This window comes from Magnolia sinica, chromosome 14 (assembly GCF_029962835.1).
Source record: "Magnolia sinica isolate HGM2019 chromosome 14, MsV1, whole genome shotgun sequence".
Classification (NCBI taxonomy): domain Eukaryota; kingdom Viridiplantae; phylum Streptophyta; class Magnoliopsida; order Magnoliales; family Magnoliaceae; genus Magnolia; species Magnolia sinica.
In genome coordinates, this window is record NC_080586.1 from 9,412,134 (window position 1) to 9,427,671 (window position 15,538).

The 15,538-nt window shown below is 39.1% G+C and overlaps 1 protein-coding gene across 9 annotated transcripts; it reads right to left on the reverse strand.

The window, feature by feature from the left end:
- Positions 1-288: 288 nt before the first annotated feature.
- LOC131225521 (uncharacterized) lies at positions 289-14,509 on the reverse strand. Of its 9 annotated transcripts, XR_009161381.1 has the most exons (12): positions 14,384-14,509; positions 9,442-9,609; positions 7,444-8,125; positions 7,257-7,341; positions 6,663-6,750; positions 5,308-5,492; positions 4,275-4,407; positions 3,544-3,680; positions 3,198-3,272; positions 2,037-2,156; positions 1,845-1,947; positions 289-551 (listed from the first exon to the last, which is right to left on the reverse strand). XR_009161381.1 is itself a non-coding variant. In XM_058221055.1 (11 exons), exons 2-11 carry the CDS (start codon positions 9,587-9,589, stop codon positions 1,897-1,899), a joined length of 1,704 nt encoding a protein of 567 aa, XP_058077038.1. In that variant the 5' UTR covers positions 9,590-9,609; positions 14,384-14,509; the 3' UTR covers positions 1,537-1,896. The 9 variants fall into 9 exon arrangements, 4 of the variants coding, with proteins under 4 accessions (XP_058077038.1, XP_058077039.1, XP_058077041.1 ...); XR_009161382.1 differs by lacking the exon at positions 2,037-2,156; XM_058221055.1 differs by lacking the exon at positions 289-551 and having other exon boundaries at positions 1,537-1,947.
- Between the last annotated feature and the right edge of the window lie 1,029 nt (positions 14,510-15,538).

Genomic DNA, 15,538 nt, shown 5'->3' on the forward strand with positions numbered 1-15,538 from the left:
CTAAAAATGACCTGGCAAAATGGATGGGCGGCATGGATAAAACACACACATCATGGTGGGCCCCACAGAGCCCCTGCCAGGACCGAGTCCGTCCGGGCAGGGGCAGGAGGCAATCCGCTTCCACCAAACTAAGACCCCCTCCAGCTCCCCGTAGGTAGGAAACATGGGACCCCATCCATCCCTCTAACATTCTATCCAGCTGCACTCCATTTCGGTTGTCACTCAAACAACACACAGGTGGACCCCTTGGGAAATGGGAGGTGGGGGGAGCCTTTTTTACCCCTTAAATAAATTCAACACCAGTCCATAATCCATACCCTCGATCTAATGGGCCCCACAATGGAGGGGGGAAGCTCCATAAGTCTCCCTGATTGGAAGATCCTAACCCTTGGACTGGTGGCACTCAAGATAGAGACATCAAGAAAAAAGAAACAACTGTCCGCCATTCATTCAGCAGAAAAGGTTAGAAGACCAGATAGCTAGGATCTTCCAATCTGGAAATTCTTCAGGCATCTTCCCATATCATTTACCCACCACTGTCATGCTTTGCCCTGTAGAAGTAAAGGGTACCTGCATCAATGAAGATTGAAGCACAGTTCTAAAACTATGTGATGCCACTTGAAACTCACCCAGTCAACTCGACTCGTCTCAGCCAGAAATTGAGCCAAGTCGTCATGGAACTAGCTCAACTTGGTTCACACTCCAGCTGACTCATCAAGTCGGCTCACCAACTTGGTTGATTCACTCAACGTAAAAGCTCGAGCGAGTAAGGTCACAGCATCGCCAGCAAACTATAGTGTGTGGTTTTGTTCGCCTATTTTTTACTCTTACTGTTTTCAGTATCAGATATTAATAAAATATGAATCCTAGATTAATATTTAAATATTGATTAGTTTAATATTTAATATTGAGTCAAGTCGAACTAAGTCTTTCAAGTCAACCCAACCCAACTAGACATCAAGTTGGGTGAGTTTTGATTTTTTTAAACCATGGATTTAAAAACACAACTTCATGAAAAGGCATCATACAGCACTAAGGTCTTGAGTTTGTATAGCACCATACAGGTTTTCATTTTGTACAAGTGAGGCCCACAGTTCAGTGATCCAAAGATTATGATACCATGGGCCCCATATGGACAGCTCAAACACCAATAACTCGTCCACATGGGAAAATCCCAACCCATCAATAGGAATCCAACAGATAAATGGTTCCAAAAAGAACAACGGCTACAGCTCACATCCAAGCAGAAAAAGCCTAGATACCCTATCTTGCTTGAACTGGGGATTTTCGATGTGTGGGCCATCAATGGCAAGGAGCCTCACATCAACCATTTGGACCCCTAAATCAAATGCCTCACTTGTAAAAAGTAAGAATTAGGAAGGTGCTATAGAGATTCTTCAAAAGGCATTGTATAATACCTGTGTATGAAAGACCCTCTAGTAATCTTTGCAAATTGATTCATTTTGAGAAATAATAATTAAAAAAAAAAACGGCTAGTGGGATGTCGCAATCAGAAGGCATATAATATGGTTTCAGTTCCTTTAAAGACACCAGCAGCTCATATTATAATTTCCATTTCTTTGCATGAGAAAGTGTACTTTTCAAAGAGCTATAGCCATCCCAACTACCTTTTCATCTAAAGCAGTGTATGTAAAATATTTACATGCATGTATTCACATGGGGGATTCACATGGGAAGATGTGGTTTTTCCGAAAACGACCGTTTTCAAACTTGTTAACAAAATCTGCGATGGCCCCCACTATCATTTCATCAATGAGCTTTGAATGAAAAGGATATACAGAGGAGATTCTTTAAGCTATGAGAGAGCAATGAGGCATTGTGACCTGATTTAATTGGATTGTGTGAAGCACCGTGGACCCCATTCTCCAAAACTGTTCAACTTTTAGACATCTTCAAGGGTGGTTTTGTGTTACCCATGTGGGAAACCTGCACATTTGTGAAAGAGAGTTGAGGATCGGCTCAGTGGAAGAAGGCACAGGAGATTTGAGCATATACTACCATGCTTCTCTACTTACAATATGAGACTTCCATTCGACTTTGGCACGCTCCTCTGTGAGACCCATGGGCTGAGGTTGGCCACCCACATGATGGAATATGTGAATGAGGACAGCAGCATCAAGAGCTGCATATTCCATCTGCAAATCACCCCAACTTAATACCCCTTCTCATTCACTTGATACAGAGTTAGAGAGTGAGAATTTCTTTTGATCTCTTCGACGTGAGAAACCTAATATTTTCCAGAACAGGAAAACAATGATAGCCCGTGAGAACCACAGTCCTCTCCTCATGTTTGGTGGAAGCCAAGGGACCTGCCTGAAATGCGATAGGACCCTTTTCTCTGTAGGCCCCTTATTTCAGCAGTTAATAGGAGGGCGCTATGAAAGACAAGAACTGTAGTTTCCAGAATATGGGTTTAGAATGAATTTGGTCAAGCACACACGTGCGGACTTTTCAAGACTACTTTCGACTCTTCACTTGATTTCAACATGCATGAATATCCATGTACATGCATAAATCCATACATGCATAGATAGGGACTTGTTAGCATTCATGCTGCACGTGAAAAGACTAATTGCTCACAAATTTCCAGGACAATTTTCCCATCATCGTGAAACATTAGCTATATAAATTAATGGAATCATCCGTGAATTCATGGTGGCATTTGTAAAACACAAACACAGCGTTTAGTCAATTCCAAAGTCAACAAAGAAAGTTTGCTTAGACGCTGTTTTCACCTTAAAATGTGATTGCCAACCAGTTGGGTTAAAAGAATGAAATGGCCCATTGACTTGGAATGTCAAATAGCCCTGTGGATTAGAGTGATGCCCATGATTTATATAATAAAAATTCATCATCAGGGAAATCTGTGCACGAGAAAATAGTGCATAATGACCAGGTTATTTGAAATGTGAATGAATACCAAGGCAGCATGAATTTACCCACAAGGTGTACCATGTGAATGCATGCACAAATGCAAGTGGGTGTAGGACAATGAAGTTTCTACAAAATTCCGTATGTACCAACAATGTTTGATTGCTGGAGTTTGCGTGAGCATGCAAGTGGGTGTGTATTAAGTTTATGATTCAGAAGCCTTTGGTAGAACTAGATTTTGATGACAGCTACCAACCATGTAATTTACAGATCAAAGGTACAAACGAAATATTAGAAATATATACCTGATTCTGACTCAGAGGCCGTTGCTCCCAGTTGCTGTTCCGTCTTGTCTTGTTCAAACCAGCTCCCAGAATTTTCTGGTTCAACAACCACAAATCATGTCCACTGATTCAAATGAATTGTGATGATGAAATCAGTTGTGATTTAAACAGAATCAACTTTAATCACCCTTCCAAGATTTTAAAAATAAATAAAATAAAATAAAATAAAAAAATGCTATTTTAACGATCCAGGAAAGAAAATCAAATAAAAGATAAGGCATGAAAAGATAGTTTAGAGTGGCAGATGATCAGGGTATAGCCTTTTTTTCTCTCTCTCTCTCTTTTTTTTTTTTCCCTTCTTTTGTACCTTGGCCAGCCCTGATAGACCACCCCTAGTTTCATTGAAGACTTTTTGAATGTCGAGTAGCATTTCATAATACTTGAAGCATTCCAGCTCTCCATACGAATGGGACAACTGTTGGAGATCACATTGCAAGTTATAACCTACATATTGCAGAAATCACAAAGGAGCCATTATCCATGTTGTTGCTTCATCATTGAAGACATGATTGGTTGCAAGAACACACTCACACACTCTGAAAGAACACACCCACGCATACAAAAACATATGGAACCACACATACCAATACGGAAGACGTGTGCAAGATCTGATATTTCCATCAGGTCAGACACATTATATATTCTCGGTAAACTATCGGACTGTTTCACTCAAGTTGTCACAGTCAAAATAAAGGGGCTGCTAAAACAATTTTGTCCAACAATCAATTAGTTTGCACAGTGTGGCCCACCTGAGGAGTAAAACGGCCAGACTTTTAGGCCAGAAGATCCAAATAGTCAGGTTCACTTGATGGAAAGCTCATATCTTGCACATGTTTGCCATATACGTACATGTGGCTGCATGTGGATGGGCATGCAGGCTCAGTAAACTTCATACACACGCATGTGCCCATATGCCCACATGCACGTGCACACCCATGCGTGCCCATGTGCCCACATGCATGTCCACACCGACAAATGAACACACATACAAGCTGTTGATACAATGGTCCTATGTAAGTGATGCCTTCAGATACTTACCGAGTTTCAGAATCCTAGGAGAACGTAAAATACGTTTGAGGCAGTCGTCCAAGACATTTGGTTTGTCTGTTGATAACTTTATCAAGTCCAAGATAAACACCATTCTCTCAGAAGCAATTTGCATGATAGATACCTGTAACATGGATATGCCTGTATAGTTAATTACCAGAAGACAGTCAAAGGGCAGACATTAGATGAACATTCATAGCTAAGCATCATGGGTTTGCTCATATTATCATGTGAAGAATGAAATATCAACCGAAAGAGAATAAATCTCTCCACTGCTGCATTTTTAAATAGCATATTTTAGCGATGGAAATGACATACTTGAACAAAATGGTTTGGAGCATCCATTCACCAAAAAAAAAAAAGGGACGACTACTGGGCAGGAAAGGAAAACCATTTCAACCAGTTCCACTCAAGAAAAAGAGGATAAAAAAATTTGTTTATCACAAAAGAAAGATTAACATTTCTAGTGTGATGGTTCTTACATAGAACCGAGAAGCATCCTTCAGAAAATAATAATAATAATAATAATAACTGAGAAGCGTTCATTACAACAGGCGGAAGTTTCATGAATTCACTTTCCACTTCCTCCTAATACATGTCACAGTTTTGCCAATTTTCACCTTTTTGAACAAAACAATAAAAATCTTAGACATTCATTGAATTGAATTGATTACTAAAGCTTCGTTCTTTTCCAAAAAAGAAAAAAAAACAACTAATTAGGACCCGTTAGTGTGTCTCTTAAAAATGAGAACATCTCATTTTAATTAATTACATACATGCCACTTAAAAATGAGTTCATCACATTTTAGCTAATCGTAATTACATATTAGAGATTATATTTCTTTCTTGTAAGGATTAAAAATAATCTTGACAACCAACAATCATGATCTCTAACACATAATTACAATTTAAAAAATGACATGAACTCATTTTTAATTGGCACCCAAACAGGCACTAAGGAAATTAATAGGGTGAGAGGCCAAGCCTGTCTCAACACATTGGTGAAGACCAAATCTAGGATTACCTTGTTCGGTTTGCTGCCTTTTTCATAATTAGGCTTCCACTCACAATCTACGCCGACAACTTTACATCTCTCAATATGGCTTGTAGCATTAAGCAAGCCATCGACTTCATCAACCCATATAATATCTTCTATAACCAATTCAGTAAGATGCAAATAGCGAGTCTGTGGGGGGCTTGCTTCAGGTCCTGTTACATGTGGAAATTATATCAACACACATACATATGATGAAATTAGAAGACATCCAAGATTTTCATCAGTAAGGCATCATGATTTTAAAGCAAAACAATCTGTGAAATTAACTAAGGCATCACATGTATCATACAGCAACATGAAACCAATATCCAGTCAACCTAACTAGGAATAAAAAATGCAGGAGAAAGAACTAACTCAAACCAACTTCTAACTTGTCAAAAAGCAAGAAGCCAAGGGCATGGTGTTATAAGTTTTTCCTTTTCTTTTCTTTTCTTAAAAAAAAAAAAAACAAAAACTCACATTTTATTTAAAAAACAGCAAAAAAGAAACATGTTTTTTATATAAATTAATGCACATCATCATTATAGAAATTGTCTGGATTGCATATGCATGAAAGCATGGACCTGAAGCATAACCTCCTACATGCTAGACAGGATGGAGACCCCTGATCGTGTACATGAAAGAATCTTATTATTATTGTTATTATTATTTTACACATGCACCCAACACACACCCACACACGCCATAGTGGGATTTCACCACCTATGGGTTTCGAACCCAAGACCTCGTGTTGAAACTCCTCAGAGTCTACCACTGAGGCAAGGACTGGAACCCATGTACATGAAAGAATCTGAGAACCCATTAAGCTAAATTTTTAAATGTCAAATAGTCCAATATACAGTCAATTGCAAATTAGAAGAAATACATTTGACTCTGGCAGCTTAAGTTACCAATCTAAGCAGACCCTAGAATTTCCAATGTGATGGTCATAACATTTGTTTATGAACCGATGTGTGATAATTGCCTATTTACAATATATTAATCATGCCAGACGTCGAAGACCTTTATGGGCTTAATTTGACTTTGGGAAGTCATCATGAAACAAGGCTCCACTAAATTAATCAATACGTAACTGTGGTTAATTTTGTTGCCCCACCAGTGGGGACATCTAAAATATTAGTCAATTGCTCATGATTGCTACTCAATTAAAGAAACCAAGGCCTAGATTGGCCACCAAAGAAACAACCGAGGACTATTGTTGCTACCCAACATTTTGAAATGGGAGATCAGATCTAGTGTCAGTTAAATATGCAATGGGATGCAGAATATGACAATCATGATAACATAGATATAATGGCTGAAGCAAATATGAATTCATATACCTGTGACCTTTACAAAACCTTTAAGGGAGTACCGCTCACATAATTCATCAACCTTCTCTGTGTAGCCAGCTTCCATAGCCAAATATACCTTCATCACAATAAGCAATAGTGCAAAATATTTACTTAACTAATTCAAGATAACAGTAACTGGCATTAACTAAGACTTGTTTGGATTAGGTGTCCTTGAAAGAGAAAGCACAAAATAAAAGAATTGCTTTACTTCCCAACCAGCTAAATCAAAGCCAAGTCATCAAAATGGGGGCCTACTCAAGAGTGTAGGATCATCCAATTGGGGTGATTTTGGGGTACCTCCCATCCACCATGGAGCCACCATATTTGGATCATCAAATGATTCCCTCCAGATAGAAAGTTGATTGGCCAAGCAAAACAAAGCATACATTCAATTAAACATAGCATAGTATCTCAAGATCACTTCTTCTTCTTTTTCTTTTGAAATATACATTATCACAAGGTTACAAATATAGTTGATATGAAAGTCACAAAAAATAACTGTGAAGTACTAAATCCAAATGAAGTTTAAGCTCTAGACCAGAATGATAATGTCCCCATACCAACGACAATGCTCCGTCTTACCAGGTACTCAACAAGTTGTCTGTCATTGTTAGTTTTAATCTCCGCAACATCCCAGCATCCCTTTTCTGCAAGCTTCTTTAGAGAACTGCAATGTGATGAAATTTTTATAGAACTGTCAATAATTTATGAGAATAGACTCCCAAGTGAGGACTTGAAAAACAAACATATGAGATGCAATTGCAAATACCTTTCTTTGTACAGATGATATGCATCTGGAAATTCTTGCCTAAGATTGTTTTGTTTAATAATCTCATACGCATTTTTTAACATTTTCAAGTCGAGATACTTCTGAACAAGCACACATATCATTGGCTTTCCCATGAATGTGGCCCATTTCTCAGCTGCTTTAAATTGATTGTCTTGCAACATTCTAAGCAAAAAAGATTGGCCAGACTGGCGGATGGAAAAATGCTCTAAAAGAGTGACAGCTGTCATGTAAGATTGGGACTCTATAAACCCGAAGATGTATCGTTCAACGCATGCCTTTGCTATGTCTATACCCCCATTGTTCACCTCCGAACCACATATAACTTCTGCAATGTCTTTCAACCCAAGCTCAAAATTTTCAAGCAGCTTTACAAGAATGCGTTCTTCGTGGATGACAAAGCAAGTGAGGACATCGAGAAATAACTGTGCAGCTAGACTCTTTGCTTGAGAAGAATCTGCAGGTGTTCTTTGGGCACTTTGCAAACGACGAAGGGAAGACATCAATAAGTGACTAAAGCCCTCTGCATATGGAGGTCCATATAAAGGCAGAAGGTAAAGGCAATGAACAACAAAAGTAGCAGGCCCAGGCTGGGGACGATGCTGCAACGCTTGCAAGACTTGTTGCTGGAGAATGCGGAACTTCAAAGTTGCCTTATGTGTGCCTGTCAACGGAAGCAAATGTTATGAGCGAAAAAATATGTTTGGTTGACAACTTAAGAAGCTGCAATTTTTACTTGAATAACTTCATAATCAATAATAACAAGATAAAATACATCACATATGTTTCACAAATAAATGGTAAAGGAGAACCTAAACAAATCTCTATCTATGTAACAAGGACATGGCACTTCGTAGAACACGTGCAATGCCAACATGTGCAGGTCCACAACAATCCAACACTCCAAAACATGGATCATATAAAAAAACTAATACTTATTTATTTGCTATTTATCTTTTAGGGATATTTCTTTATACATAGTTTACTGTTATACTGTTGTTGTTGTTATTGCTGTTACTTAATTTCGGGATTTCTAACATATAAAGAATCACAATACAAAACTAAAATATAATATTATTATTTTAAAGAGAAATGCTTCAGTGCTCTCAAAGCACTATGTTACAGTGCTGCTAGTTGCATTTGGAACTTAGACAGTGCAATCCATTGATCTAGACAGTTCATTAGGACTAATGAATACTTCATGGCCTACCATGAAAACATAACACTGATCTAACAAATTAGCAATTTGATCAATGGCCTAAAAAATGGACGTTCAGGATCTTTTACACAAAATAGGTCCAATCAACAATTCAATTCATCTATTTTTTAAGGATCATAATTGATTGTTTATGATTCTAAAGAAGCACTCTTTTGTTAGGCAACAGTAACCATCCCATCCATGGCTTGGGAAACGGATGGCCGCAAAAAAAGAAAGAAAAATAAGGATAAATTAAGGATGGATTAGATGATCCAATCAATGTGTTTTTTGTATGGTAGCCCATGAAATGTGTTCTGAACATAATGGACAGTTCAATCGATTGAAATGGCTAGGCATCCAAATGCAACGAGGAGACCATAGCTTATAGCGCTCTGAGAGCACTGGAGCATTTCTATTTCAAATATATGCACGTATGTCTTGGTGCGTCTCACTTCTTAAAGCTACCGTTTTGACAGCCCACATGGCCATTTCCATGTTTACACCAACATGTGTTCATGTCCAAATTGCATTCTCTATATAGCCACTTCGGTGGCTCCATCAAACCAAACCAAACCAAACCAACAATGTGAACTTTTGATGGTATACAGGCTACTTCTAATAGGCCAGGAGAAGTTAAAATATTTCTTGCATTGGGAATTATTTATTTATTTTTTAAATAGAAGGTAAATTATGCCAAGTACTGGACTTCAACTGGGCCATAGAAAGGTGGTAATGTGCACATGACTTCCTTCAAATAAGATTATCAGTAACGAAAATATTACCATGTACATAACTTTCTTTCAAAAGGTAGACAAATATTGCTGGCGAAACATGGGACAGATCTGAGAAAGAATGGGAACAAATGGTCCTATTCTGATGAATCTTCTCCCCATTCTTATGATCATTCCTGATTCTCTCTCCAGAACCCATGCTAGAAAGAAGTGAAGAGACTACAAGAAAGCAAAACCAAACAACCAACAGGAACAAGAAAAAAAGAACAAGTTAGAGGACTTAAACTTGAAAATAGATTACAAATAAAATTCAGAACAAAGGAAATAAAGAATACAAACTGGCCAATATTTTACAAATAAAAGGGCAAAAAACCTATTAATGTATATAATTTAGTGTGCAATGGCACTAACATCCATAGAAGCGAATCACCAGTGCTGCCATGATGTTTCTAAACAGTGCAATGGTGTGGAATGATATGCAATCTGTTAAGCACCAAGGCAGGGGAGGCGAGGTGGGTCAGCAGGCAGAGGCAGAGGAGCTGACGGTCTCACAAGAGGGGAGATCCTGCCCAACTCACTCCTCATCTTCATGCTTCCTGGTGCACAGGGGAAGTGTAGGGATGGGTGATGAAAGGTCTTCCCATCACTAGAGTTGCTATCCGGGTAGATCCTTTCACATGTATAGTCACTATGAAATCCTTTTACCTTTGCTGAAAGAATGTTGGTTTGCTTGTTGTGGAAAAAGAGATGAATGTGATTGATGATGAGCTTAGGATAATATCAAGTTTTTTTTATTGGAAACCCTGAAGCTTTATTGGAAAAGGGGTAAAATACAACCATCCATCAAGGCTGTGTGATGCAGGCTGAACTGGGCCTAGGATCCATAGGCCAGGCCCAAGCCCAACCGCTGGCACATAAATAAGGAGGCCTAAGCTTCCTATTTAGGTAACTAGCTAGCGAAATCAATCAGCTAGCTATGCAATAATCCATTAGTCAAATATTCTTAAATGCATTCTTATCATTTTTTTGAAAAATTTCTTTTCCACGTTTGTAATAAGTCATGGATTGTCGATGAGATTATGGTCTGCCTTATATGTACATTTTAAAGCTTATTTAAGGGGCCAGCATGAGTAGTATGAAGGCACCTTTGAATTGAAACAAATTTCTAGATTTGTGCTCGGTATCCAAAGAGGGGACGACATATCAGTTGAAAAATCATTCAACAAGCATCAAAGGTTCTCTTAATCTCTTCTACTTTCTTTGTGTTTTCGTGCTTAAATTGAAGGTGCCTATGTTTGGGTGGACCCTTCCCATCAGCCTGCTGTGCCACTGCTGATATTGGAAGTAAAGACATAAAAAGTGAACAATGAGTGCCTAGAAACATCTTACTAAGCGAAAAAGTTTTGCAAGGCAAAATTTATCTTGCCTAACTTGCCTAAAGGAGATAAAATTGACTCCATGGAGCCAAACACTTCTAATTGGCCCAAATTATGCATTTTAGAATCTCTTTCAACAATCCAAGGACCATGAATATAAGAATAAGCTAATTCCTATTTTTATGGCCATAAGCTCTGTAATTGGCAAAGGATAACATGAAGGGTCTGTAATTGGCAAAGGATAACATGAAGGAGATCAATGGAAACCCACAACAAGGAATCTCAAAGAGATGAAGCATTTACTACTAATTTTTCTATAATATTTTCAGGGAACTTAATAGCAAGCCAACAAAGCAATAACGAGATGACTATGAAAACTAAGTGTTGACATGATCCTACGGCCCTTGCTATGGATAATCCACCTAGGCACATTGGCCTATGGGTATTAAGAGGCACACCGCTGTAGGGACTGCATATAGTTGCACAAAGTGTTGCAGGTAGTAACTAGAGAGCAACAGAATCAAGTGCTGGATTGGGGAAGCATCTATTTGAAAATTTACCAAGTCAATAAAATAGAAGTGGAGATCCAAAGAACAACACGAAGCAAGAGCAAAGCCTTGATAGAAGGTTCATGCAACTAAGGATTGGCAACTTCAGGTGTGAGAAATGTATCAGCTGAGTGCAAGAGATGCTGGCAGGGGTTCAAAGGTCCGAACTTAAAAATGGACATAAAAGGTTAACACACGGGAAGAAATGATTTGTGCATTCACCTCACAATAAGGGTATTGGCATTTCTATGGCACCAAACACGTATATTCTCAACGTATCATGTCGGGACGAAACAATATAGATAATGGCATGGATAGTCTAGAACACTCGTAGGAAATGTTTTAACGCATCCTCTTGTGTTAGTTTCCTTTTTTTTCTTTTTTCTTTCTCTTTTTCTTTTTTTGAAAATCTGACCATTTTCCTTCATTCTTGCCACAACATGTGTGTTTGTTTGTAAAAATTGTAAACATAATAATTTCATTTAAGATTGCACACACAGGAAAGATTAAAAACAGCTCATTCGATAAAACTAAATAGAATTGCCATATTTCAAGTAGAAATCATAAAACTCAATACAAACAGCTTGATAGAAAGGATATCCTAATCTGTATCCTTAAACTTTTGAATAATGGAGTTGCATCCCCATATTTGTCTCTGCATCAGTACCCGTATCCAGGCACCATAGTTGGCATTCAATACCCTATGCTAAGCCACTCCAACCAAAGAGAAAATACACCTCATACTTGTCCCTAATGGTTGTTTATCCATGAACAAGCATCTGCCATCGACTGGCCATAGACAACAACACAAGAATGTCATGGACTGTTATAACACAATTCTTGCATTGACCTTTCCTCTTGCATAAATATCTTCCATTGACAGCAATGCAAGAACAGATAGTGGCGAAAGTAGCTGCTATACGCAATAAAGAGCGGAAACCTACCTTGTAAAAACAAGGAGCTCCTTTCATTCTGAGATTGTCAACCCCAAACTTATTGATCTTATGAACTGTTTGAACATCATCTGAAATCTTAATTGGTTCAGCATCTTGCCAGAACCAACTTGCTATGCCTCTGGAGTGGCTAGGGAAACAGAAATAGAATTACGTGGGTCGTGGGTTCCCACTTTTGCACAACTTTGCCCCAAATTAAAAATGAATGGAGATGGTTATCTCAATTACAATTTGTATGGAACACATCATATCCACTGCCTTTTGTGAACTCTTCTGATTCCAAAGGCACCATCCATGAAAGGTCACAATTCTTACCTTTCCAACTGATGTTGCTTGGAATGACTTGTAGTCGACGAACCCAAGCCTATATAAAGAAGCTAGGTTTCCGACTCTAGATCATGATCTTCATCATCATCAGTAGCAGCAGCTCAACCTTTGTCCCAAAAAAATGTGGTTCAGCTTTTAAATGGTAGATTGGCAGAAGTTCTATGATTGGCCGCCCACCAGACATCTACCATCCTCTATTAACCGGCCAGGTTCCCATTCTAATTATCTAAATCAATATATGTTTCAGCTTCTTCTTTTTTTCTTTCTGTAGAGTTCATATATAGTTCACCTTTTGCACTTGGCAGCTGTACAACATCGATACATCCTTATCAAGCATCCAAATCTATTTTAACCTTATTGTCCATGTGGAAAAGGACCATTTCCACATGCAACCTCTCTCAAATGGATTGGCACCTCCAAATGATTCCTTTTCTTCTAAGTATATCTTCAAATGATTTCTTTTATTTTCTTTTTTACATAGGTGCCACTCTCAACCTAGCGGTTTCTTGTTCTTCTTACTCCTCTCTCTCTCTCTCTCTCTCTCTCTCTCTCTCTCTCTCTCATTTTATTCATTTATTTTTTGTCTAGAAAACTCCAAAAGATGTCGAGCTGCTCCACCTAAGAACCAAAATAGCTCTCAAAGCCTATGAACAAGCATCTAGAGTGCATTGAGGCACCAAGCGCATTACGGAGCTGCTGGTCAGAAACAATCAGGTCAATCAAAACTAGGACAACGCTGCTTACAAAAACCTCATATATTACTAGTGCCGTCAATGGGCCGGGGCCCAACTAACCAAAACCATAATTTTGAGTAGGCTCAGGCCATCTACAGCCCAACATAATAGCATACCCACAACTCCGCTAACATGTATTAACACCTATGATCCAATGCAAACAACAGCAGCAGTGGTATCACATAGCTCAATGATTTTATTTTATTTAAAATTTAAAATTAAAAATTAAAAAAATTTATAAAAAAAAAAAAAGAAGAAGAAGAAGAAAGAAAGAATGCACAGGTGTAACTATGCTAAGCATCTATGCATTCGGTACCAAGCAATCATCTCCCGCGACCTGACATGCCCTAAGAACCTAGAAGCCCCCAACTAGACTAATTCCACGGACTGGGATATTAAGATGATTCATCGACAAGCCCCATTACGACCATGCATGACAATGTAGCACACGTGTGCGAGATCCAGGCCATTCATTGGGTGGACCCCACACCAGGTATACGCAGCGGCCGGAGGGATCAAGATTGTTCGGTCATCGGTTAAGCCACACGTGCAAGACAAACAATCAGTCAGTCAATCGTTTCCAACCGTCCACATCACAATGCAAAACCACGCCCCATCTGATCACAGAACCGCCTGATTTTCGGGCCAGGAGAAATCCACAGGAGGACCAACGAGATGAACGGCACAGATCCCAATGTGGGGCCCGCAAGTAGCAAAAACGACGAAACATCACAACGGTCGACTTTCAGAAGAAAATCGTGGAAAAACTATCACAATGCAGGATCAAAGAAGCACGGAAAAAAACTCGCCGGCATTTCCAGATTATTACGGGATTGCCATCGAACATTGCACCAGAAAAAAGAAAAGAAAAGAGCATTGAAGATAATGTAGATAATAGCAGTTATAACTGACGAAGCTGAAGAACATACACCGAAAGATAGTGTATAGTCTTATAATACGCATTTCCTCCATGAACTAGGGTTTTGTGATATAAATATACACGGAAAAGGAGAAGGAGATATCGTGGAGAGAAAAGGAGAGATTTGACGGCTTACCTGGTTGAAAAGATAGGAGTGATTTTGAAGCGGAAAAGCTCTGGCGTTACTCCATTCTCTCGGTGTATATGCGATGGGAGACCTGTGCTTGGCCCAGAAAAGCGATTTTGGCCCACCAGATCTTCTTCCTGTATGAGGAAACCCTTATATATCCCTGGAGAAATGGTAGAATCCTCGGCTCGAGTACCAGTCCGGAGCGGATTACTTGCGGCCCTGATCCTACCAAGGACGGTACGACCCTTACCGTGGGGCCCACCATGATGAATTTATTCTATTTCCACTCCGTCCATCCGTTTTTACACATAATTTTAGAGAATAATTCCAAAAATAAAGCAAATCCAATTCTCAGGTGCACCATACCATAGTAAATTGTGGCGATTGACGGTTAATGGGCCACACAAGTTTTAGATCAAGCTCGTATTTGTTTTTTCTTTTCCCTCATCCAGGTTTATGTGACTTATCAACTGTTTTTATGGAAAAAAAAAGAAGCAAATATTACGGTGGGCCCTAGGAGGTTTTTAATGGTAGGTCATTCAATCACCCCTGTTTCGTATAGTATGGTCCAAATAGATTTGGATATTCTTAATTTTTGGTATTATTTAATAAAATGATCTGAAAAAATGATAGACGGTGTGGATATATAATAAATGAATCAAGGTGGGCCCAACGGTAAGGGCCGCACCGTCTTGGGTGAGGCCGGGGCTGCGCCTAAGCCGCTCCCGCCTCAGTGACAGTACACAGATGATACAGTAGAGTCGGGAGAAGCGTGATACGGTAGAACCATCTCTTCACGGGACACGTGGCATTGTGATGTACCGATCGGGTCCATCCATATACTGCCACCAGAACAGTTATCTATCTAAACCCATGAGAGAATCCTATCCATCACTTCTTTTCTATAGATTATCCCACTGCATTTTGACCATTGACGGAGTATCATGGCCACCGATCTTCCGCTTTCTTTCATTTGAATGTGGATCTTTGTTATTTTACAAGTTCCGGAAATTTATCTTTAAGTGTAAGGGGGAAACGTTCTCCATCCATGTTGAAGTCCAGAAGATCAATGGTCTGGATCACTGGATCATGAGTCCCCTTTGTCAGAACAGAAAACCCGAGTGTACAATGAAATGCCTGGGGTCGAGGATTCTGTATCCC